At 41.4% G+C, this 9,605-nt stretch overlaps 1 protein-coding gene across 1 annotated transcript in view; it reads right to left on the minus strand.

Moving 5' to 3' along the window:
• The window catches only part of CENPF (centromere protein F), a 67,257-nt gene extending 60,954 nt beyond the window's left edge, over positions 1-6,303 (minus strand). The window contains exons 1-2 of the mRNA XM_059041689.2: positions 6,220-6,303; positions 3,136-3,334 (exon numbers count right to left, since the gene is read on the minus strand). Of these exons, the coding sequence (XP_058897672.1) occupies positions 3,136-3,297 (162 nt within the window). The 5' untranslated portion in view covers positions 3,298-3,334; positions 6,220-6,303. The remainder of the gene's footprint in view (positions 1-3,135; positions 3,335-6,219) is intronic.
• Positions 6,304-9,605: the final 3,302 nt, after the last annotated feature.

A 9,605-nucleotide genomic window follows, 5' to 3' on the forward strand; every position in this document is an offset into this window, starting at 1 on the left:
GGAAGTTGTAGCCACAGCAATCAGAGAAAAAAAAGAAATAAAAGGAATCCAAATAGGAAAAGAAGAAGTAAAGCTGTCACTGTTTGCAGATGACATGATACTCTACATAGAGAATACTAAGGATGCTACCAGAAAACTACTAGAGCTAATCAATGAATTTGGTAAAGTAGCAGGATACAAAATTAATGCACAGAAATCTCCGGCATTCTTATACACTAATGATGAAAAATCTGAGAGTGAAATTAAGAAAACACACCCATTTACCATTGCAACAAAAAGAATAAAATATCTAGGAATAAACCTACTTAAGGAGACAAAAGACTTGTATGCAGAAAACTATAAGACACTGATGAAAGAAAGTAAAGATGATACAAATAGGTGGAGAAATATACCATGTTCTTGGATTGGAAAAATCAACATTGTGAAAATGACTCTACTACCCAAAGCAATCTACAGATTCAGTGCAATCCCTATCAAATTACCACTGGCATTTTCTACAGAACTAGAACAAAAAATTTCACAATTTGTATGGAAACACAAAAGACCCCGAATAGCAAAAGCAATCTTGAGAACGAAAAATGGAGCTGGAGGAATCAGGCTCCCTGACTTCAGACTATACTACAAGGCTACAGTAATCAAGACAGTATGGTACTGGCACAAAAACAGAAATATAGATCAATGGAACAGGATAGAAAACCCAGAGATAAACCCACACACATATGGTCACCTCATCTTTGATAAAGGAGGGAAGGATATACAGTGGAGAAAAGACAGCCTCTTCAATAAGTGGTGCTGGGAAAACTGGACAGCTACATGTAAAAGTATGAAATTAGAACACTCCCTAACACCACACACACAAATAAACTCAATATGGGTTAAAGACCTAAATGTAAGGGCAGACACTATCAAACTCTTAGAGGAAAACATAGGCAGAACACTCTATGACATAAATCACAGCAAGATCCTTTTTGACCCATCTCCTAGAGAAATGGAAATAAAAACAAAAATAAACAAATGGGACCTAATGAAACTTAAAAGCTTTTGCACAGCAAAGGATACCATAAACAAGACCAAAAGACAACCCTCAGAATGGGAGAAAATAGTTGCAAATGAAGCAACTGACAAATGATTAATCTCCAAAATTTATAAGCAACTCAGGCAGCTCAATAACAAAAAAACAAACAACCCAATCCAAAAATGGGCAGAAGAACTAAATAGACATTTCTCCAAAGAAGATATACAGATTGCCAACAAACACATGAAAGAATGCTCAACATCATTAATCATTGGAGAAATGCAAATCAAAACTACAATGAGATATCATCTCACACTGGTCAGATTGGCCATCATCAAAAACTCTAGAAACAATAAATGCTGGAGAGGGTGTGTAGAAAAGGGAACACTCTTGCACTGCTGGTGGGAATGTAAATAGATACAGCCACTATGGAGAACAGTATGGAGGTTCCTTCAAAAACTACAAATAGAACTACCATACGACCCCACAATCCCACTACTAGGCATATACCCTGAGAAAACCATAATTCAAAAAGAGTCATGGAGTTTCCCTGGTGGTGCAGTGGTTGGGAGTCTGCCTGCCTGTGCGGGGGACACAGGTTCATGCCCCGGTCCGGGAGGATCCCGCATGCCGTGGAGTGGCTGGGCCCATGAGCCGTGGCCGCTGAGCCTGTGCGTCCGGAGCCTGTGCTCCGCAGCGGGAGAGGACTGCGTACCACAAAAAAAAAAAAAAAAAAAAAGAGTCATGTACCAAAATGTTTATTGCAGCTCTATTTACGATAGCCAGGACATGGAAGCAACCTAAGTATCCATCAACAGATGAATGGATAAAGAAGATGTGACACATATATACAATGGAATATTACCCAGCCATAAAAAGAAATGAAACTGAGTTATTTTTAATGAGGTGGATAGACCTGGAGTCTGTCATACAGAGTGAAGTAAGTCAGAAGGACAAAAACAAATACCGTATGCTAACACATATATATGGAATCTAAGAAAAAAAAAATGTCATGAAGAGATTAGTGGTAGGACCGGAATAAAACACAGACCTACTAGAGCATGGACTTGAGGATATGGGGTGGGCTGTGACGAAGTGAGAGAGTGGCAGGGACATATACACACTACCAAATGTAAATTAGATAGCTAGTGGGAAGCTGCCACATAGTACAGGGAGATCATCTCTGTGCTTTGTGACCACCTAGAGGGGTAGGATAGGGAGGGTGGGAGGGAGGGTGATGCAAGAGGGAAGAGATATGGGAACATATGTATATGTATAACTGATTCACTTTGTTGTAAAGGAGAAACTAACACACTATTGTAAAACAGTTATACTCAAATAAAGATGTTTAAAAAATTAAAATAAAAGAAAGAGAGGCTTTAATATGCTTTTGAGAATTAAAAAATCAAAAATAAATCTTATAAACCCTCCCTTAGCTATTCATTTTCAAGTTCAGCTGCTAAATCCAGTTACTGTAAGAAAGTGAAAACTTCTCCCACTAGCAAAAACATTTTAGGAGCAGTAATTGTATTACTATGGCTTGGCTAATGAAAAGGTAAGAAAGAAGTACTATTTAAGTTTCCATTTACTAGTCCTGGAGAGAGGTGGGAATACGAAGATGAAAAGCTCACTCTCAGAAAGCGATATCTATTTGGACTGCAAAGTGCTCTAATATCGATCCCAGACTTGGAGCCAGATTTTCGGCCATGTTGGTGCAGAATGCAAAAGCAATGCCCAATTCTTGGTCCTAAACAGAAGTGAAAATGGGACTCAGCAGCCCTACACATTAGCAGGTAAGCAGAAAGGAAAACAAAGAACGGAGAAAATGAGGTAATTAAAATAAAAATGACTCAGCAGGGGAGAGGACTTCCCCTGCAGTCCGGCAGTTAAGATGACTCAGGGCTTGAGCTTCCACTGCAGGGGGCGCGGTCCCATCCCTGGTGATGAACTAAGATCCCACATGCCATGTGGTGTGGCCAAAAAAAAAAAAAAGACTCAATAAAGGAGAGGAGGGGGGATTACCACCTGAAGACAGCAAAATCATTTTTCTCTAAATTGAAAAGACAAAACCATTCATCTAAATGAGAGAACAGTTTCAAATACCAGCATTTCAGTGATACCTTCTGTTTTTGCTTCTGCAACGCAGCCTCCAGGGTTTCAAGTTGAAACTGCCTTTGCTGCCTTTCTTTCTTCAGTTTGTCGAGCTGTCCTTCAAGCTCTTGAATTTTCTGAAGAGCTCTTGTAGGCAGGCCTTCCTTCCATTCTTCCAAAGCCCAGCTCATTTTGCTCTCCTTTATTATTCAAACATTTATAAATAAACTGAAAAGAATAAACAGCCTGTTGGTCTTACTATAGTAAAAAGAAACTTACAGTCTCAGAGACTAACTAATCTACATAACCACCTCTAAGAATCAAGTTTCAAAACTTCATGTTTCAAAAGATAACAAAGTATAACATCCATCTTCTCCACCCTCTGCAAGGTGACTATCAATAACTGACTGTGAAGTGTCAATGGTACACAATATGCTTGTTTGGCTTCCCCTTGCTTTCTGGTTTTCTTATATCTCATTTTTGACTCTTATATGGCTACCTGCTTTCTACCACTCAGTTTGTTTTCATTGTACAAGACATGAATATTTTGCTATAAGGTTTCTGGTGAAATAGGTCTTACAGGACAAATAAAAAAAAATGCATAAGTTACTTTGCAAATGCTCTCCTTTCCTGTCTTCATGTCATTAATTCCCACTCATACTGTCCCTCTTCCTCCAGGAAGCCTTCCCTGAGGACAATCATCATAATCTGGTCATATCCCCCCCATCAGAGTCTCTCATGGCACAGGTACCTCCTTTTCCTCTCAAGAGGTTATCATTTGTTGAGTCAATGCATGCATGAACAAAGGGTGAATGCCATACTAGCACTAGAATCACTGCAAAATGCAATAAAGTCATTCTCCAGACAGACCCTGACCAGGAATCAGGTATATAGCCTTAGTGATTCAAATCCCTGCTCAGCAACCTACAAGATGCGTGACCTTGGGCCTGTTATTTAACACCTCGGTGTCTTGGTTTCCTCATTTGTAAAATGGGAATAATAATGGTGGTGGTTCCCTAAAGCTTTAGAACAGTATCTCCTGATAAGCTTTCCATACATATTAGCGATTGTATTAGTCACTGAAAACGCTTTTTCATTTGTATACTGATGCCTATGGCACCAAGATAGAAATGGCCTACCTCTTTCTCAGACATATCTTAGAAAATTTAAATCAGCTGGGAGAAAAGTATGGCAATTATTCTTTATTCATTAGCCTTTAGAACTTAAAGGAAAGAAAAAGCATTCATTTTCCAGTTATTTTAGCAACAGGATGAGAATCTGTTTTTTACTAAATGATGTCCACAACATTTTAGCGTTTTGTTTCAGTCGACTTTTATCGATGAAATTTTTTATCAGAACAATTAATAAATAGTTGATGAAAGCACTAAGTATAATAAAACTTTTTTCCAAATATTAAAAGACAAGGAAGGGTCTCGGAAAACACATTAATTTAGTATCAAGGCTTGGAGAGCTGTTTTCTCTGCCTTTCCCACCTCCCATCCCACCCTTTCAGTTCTTTGAACACATCTTAAACTCCATTCCCATTTACCCAGAAACTGCTTAAAGGAGTCTCACGCCGCTCCACCAACAAAGGACAATTTACACTGTCCCAATAGGCTACTCCTTCTATTCCAAACTAGCTTGCTCATTCAGGGGTTCACGGGTGGGTATATCATACCTCAGAGGCACACAACTACAACTCCTAAATGATTCTACCAGCCACTGAAATCGTGACATCCATATGTCATAGCGAACAAAATATTAAAAGGAGCAATTTTAGGGCTTCCCCGGTGGCGCAGTGGTTGGGAGTCCGCCTGCCGATGCAGGGGACGCGGGTTCGTGCCCCGGTCCGGGAAGATCCCACATGCCGCGGAGCGGCTGGGCCCGTGAGCCATGGCCGCTGGGCCTGCGCGTCCGGAGCCTGTGCTCCACAGCGGGGGAGGCCACAGTGGTGACAGGCCCACGTACCGCGAAAAAAAATAAAAATAAATAAAATAAAAGGAGCAATTTTAAAAGATGATAGAAATAAACAGAAGTAAGACTGGAAAGTTAAATGCTTTTCCATTTCCAAAGTCTAAGATACAGCAACAAACAATGGTTAAAGCAATCACCAGACCCAAGCTAAAATTTTGGTTAGAGGGGACCTGGACAGATTAAGGCATCAACCATTCAACAATCTCTATGGAGCCACTGGGAGAAAAGGACCAAAAATGCAATCCTCAAAGATGTGAGGGACAAACGGATGGGAATGGTGGGTGGGGGTGGGTGATGAAGAAAAGCCCTGGATATCGAGGTTCCTGCAAAAAGGATCTGCAGGACTGTGCTCCTTCCAGAAAATGCTGTTTCTGTCTTAACCGTAGGAGGACACTCTCCATGCCCGAATCACTCAACCCCAGAAAGTGCCCGAGGAAGATCTTTTGTGACCGTGTGACTCGCCCACCCACGGCACGGCAGGCCCGTTTTGCGCTTTCCCTTTATCGGAATTCCCCATCTCCACCAAGAAACCCAAGTTCCCGCCTAAAGTGCCACCGCGGAGCCTGTGAGTGAAAACTCCGCCTGCTCCTCTAGACCAGGCTCAAAGTCATTTATTTCCGAGTCCTCATCCCATAGCGGAGCCAGAAGCACAGGCGCAGCCAAATGAATGTGGAAGGCGTGAGAGAAATGCTCTCGCAACTAACAATAGGCACACCAACCCGCTGCCTAGATCAAAACCCTCAAAACTAAAGTTTGCATTTCCTCCACCCAACAAAGGACCGATGTCCACACTTCAAATAGGCGCGGAAGGCTGCTAGTAAATACCTGCTGATTTCCCAAGTCTTTTACCTTACAAAGGAGGAAAGTGATCCTCCAAAGGGCGAGCCCGTGACCGAGCAGGGCCTCCGGACACTAGTGCGAGCCCACTTTTACCAGGAGCAGAGGGGGGCCGACACCACAAAGAACTTGGCCCGGGGCCGATTCCCCAGTTCCGTCAGGAGGGAGGAGGCGGCGGCCCGCTGCACCTTCAGTTCCTAGGAGCGCAATCCCACAGGCATCCCCGCCCAATAACCCCCTGCAGAAGGCCAACAGCTCCCTCACTCCCGCCGCCAGAGCCGGGACCCAAGCAGAACGCTCACCTTGCTGGCAGAGAAGGGAAAACAACCCTTCAGAGAGTCGGGTCCTAGTACAGCCGCTGCGGGATGGAGCACAGATTCCAATTCAAACTGCCCGCGACCGCCACCCGTTTTCGATTCGCTCGCTTCCGGCCCAGACCAAACTCATCTCAAAGCTTATTGGTCACCGTCCGCAGCTGTCAGCCAATCCGCTTCCGCGCACTCGGAATGCTGCCTTTGATTGGTCCTTTCGGATGGATTTAAAAATCAAGCCACACGAGCAGAGCAGCCGGTGCTGGTGCTACAGAGTTTTTTTGTTGTTGTGGGGAGGCGGAGCCCACGTGCTTTAGTTGAGGCTGGGAGGCTTTATGGACAGCTCTTTCCGCTAAAGCCAGGGAATGGGCCGACTGATTAGGAGGCTAAGGCTTATCGGCCACAGCCCGCGGGAGTGTGCTGTCTGGTGAAAACTCAATACTGCACACACATATCTACTTATTTATTAAATATATAACTTAGGACATAAATACTAAGTACTGTGCTGCCATGTGTTCTTCATCCCGTGTCATTCTTAACAATTCTTTGAGGAAAATATTCTTATTTTTATTTAAAAGTTAACTGAAGCACATAGAAGCTAAGTCATTTGAAATTGAATCTAGAACATGCAGGATCTGACTCTTAACTGCTGTTCTCTATTGATCATATTCTAAAGAGGTGATTCTGAACATCTGTTAGCTGGGATTCCAGGGGAGAGAACACTGTAGCCAGAAAAATCGTCGAAACAGGATGCAACCTCTCCTTTTCTATGAAGCTCACTAGTATTGTGGGTATTTATGTACCCGTTTTATTTCTCTTAACTAAAAATAAGCTTCTAAAGGCAGGAGCAAAACAATGAATTGTTAAGTTAATATATCTCTGATGCTGTTGTCTTCCTCAATAGATTCCAATCTTTCTGTCTCCCTCTCTTTACCTTTCATTAGACCGTTCCTGCAGCCCCTTACCTTTCACTGAAATTCTGCTCATCCTTCAGTACACCATTCAAATGCCACTTTCTTCTTAAAATTTTGCTACTCCCACCCACCCCTTAGAAATAATAATTTCCTAGGCCTTTCCTAGAGCTTGGTTTATACTTCACTTTTAGGATTTTTGCCGTGTCTTATAATAGATGGGTAGATAAATATAGTTATACATATAGATATCTATGTCTATGTCTGGCTCCCCTTCAGACTCAGAAATTCCTGTAGAGTAAAATCTTTTTAAATTCATCTTTGCATCCCTAGTAACTCCCTAGGAATTTTACACATAGAACTTAAAATTATCTTGGGAAGTAAAACTGCCAGCTGGAGAAAGGCCTTGTTCTCCAGTCTCCATGAAGCCCCAAGGAGAGTGGAGGAAGCAGGTAAGGGAAGAGAATTTTATGAGACACTCTTCCTTATCAGTCTACTATCTGGCTTTTTGGGGATTTGAAACAAATTCTGACGCCAACCACAATTTCAGCTATGTTGCTTCCCAGGGTAATTATTCAACTATGTATTAGCTGCCTAAGGAAAACAGAACTAGAAAGACGTGTAATAGAGGATTCTCAAGGTTTGAATGAGAAATTTGCAGTTACTATTCTTTCATTCATTAGTAAGCAGATGTCTATTAGAGACCACTGTATAGCCAAGCTTTGTGCTACACTGTTCTATAATAAATTATAAAGAAATACATTCACTTCTTGGACAAGGGAATTATGTGATGGAGACTATTGTAGCAACTTCAGTGATATTTCTGTGACTTAAATTTTATGATTCCCTTCCCCTGCCTCTATTTTTCCCCAGCTTTGTTTTTTTCTGGGAAGAAGGGGATAAAACCTAACCCACCCAATGGACATGTTTTTGGCGAGTCCATTTTCAGCTCCCTGCCCTTCTTTTTCAAAATCTTCTCCCTCACTGGGCCAGTCCACTCACTCTGGACCGTTCATCCTCCATCTCTGTCTGCTTTCTACCTATGAATCAGAACTCTTGAGTCTTTCTAACCTTTCCTCTCAAGCTAAAATGCTGGGCCCATCACAATTTTTAAAGTTTATACTCCATTTATAGTTATTATAAAGTATTGGCTATATTCCCTGTGTTGTACTGTATTTCCTTGTAGCTTATTTATATCATACATAGTGGTTTGTAACTGTAAATCCCCTACCTCTATCTTATCCCTCCCCGCTTCCCTCTCCCACTGGTAACCACTAATTTTTCTCTGAGTCTGTATCCTTTTGGTTATATTCACTAGTTTATTTTAGTTTTTAGCTTCCATATATAAGTGATATCATACAGTATTTGTCTTTCTCTGTCTGACTTATTTCACTAAGTGTAGTAGCCTCCAAAATCCATCCATGTTGTTACAAATGGCAAAATTTCATTCTCTTTTATAGCTGAGTAGTATTCCATTGTGTGTATGTGTATATACATATATACATATGTAGCTATATGTCTCATATTTTCTTTATCCATTCATCTGTGGATGGACACTTAGGTTGCTTCTATATCTTAGCTATTGTAAATAATGCTGCTTTGAACATCGGGATGCATGTATCTTTTTTTTCTTTTTTATTATTGAAGTATAGTTGATTTACAATATTGTGTTAATTTCTGCTGTATAGCAAAGTGATTCAGTTATACATATACATATACATTCTTTTTCATATTCTTTTCCATTATGGTTTATCACAGGATATAGAATATAGTTCCCTGTGCTAAACAGTAGGACCTTGTTGTCTATACATTGTCTATCTGTTATTTATCTATTCTATGCATCTTTTCGAATTGGTGTTTTTATTTTCTTTGGATATATACTCAGGAGTGGAATTGTTGGATCAGATGGTATTTCTGTTTTTAGCTTTTTCCACAGTGGCTGCACCAATTTACATTCCCACCAACAGTGTACCAGGGTTCCCTTTTCTCTACATCATCACCAATATTTGTTATTTGTGGTCTTTTTGATGATAGCCATTCTGGCAGATATGCAGTGATATCTCATCGTGGTTTTGATTTGCATTGCTCTGATGATGAACTATGTTGAGTATCTTTTCATGTACCTGTTACCCATCTGTATGTCTCCTTTGGAAAAATGTCTTCTCAGGTCTCCTGTCCATTTTTTTTTTTTTTTTTTTTTCAGTACGTGGGCCTCTCACTGTTGTGGCCTCTCCCATTGTGGAGCACAGGCTCCGGACATCCAGGCTCAGCGGCCATGGCTCATGGGCCTAGCCACTCCGCGTCATGTGGGATCTTCCCGGACTGGGGCACGAACCGGTGTCCCCTGCATTGGCAGGCGGACTCTCAACCACTGCACCACCTGGGAAGCCCTGCCCATTTTTAATTGGGTTGTTTGTTTTTTGATGTTGAGTTATGTGTTTTGGATATTTACCCTTCTTGGTCATA

The sequence above is a fragment of the Kogia breviceps genome, chromosome 1 (assembly GCF_026419965.1).
Source record: "Kogia breviceps isolate mKogBre1 chromosome 1, mKogBre1 haplotype 1, whole genome shotgun sequence".
In the NCBI taxonomy this organism is placed as follows: domain Eukaryota; kingdom Metazoa; phylum Chordata; class Mammalia; order Artiodactyla; family Physeteridae; genus Kogia; species Kogia breviceps.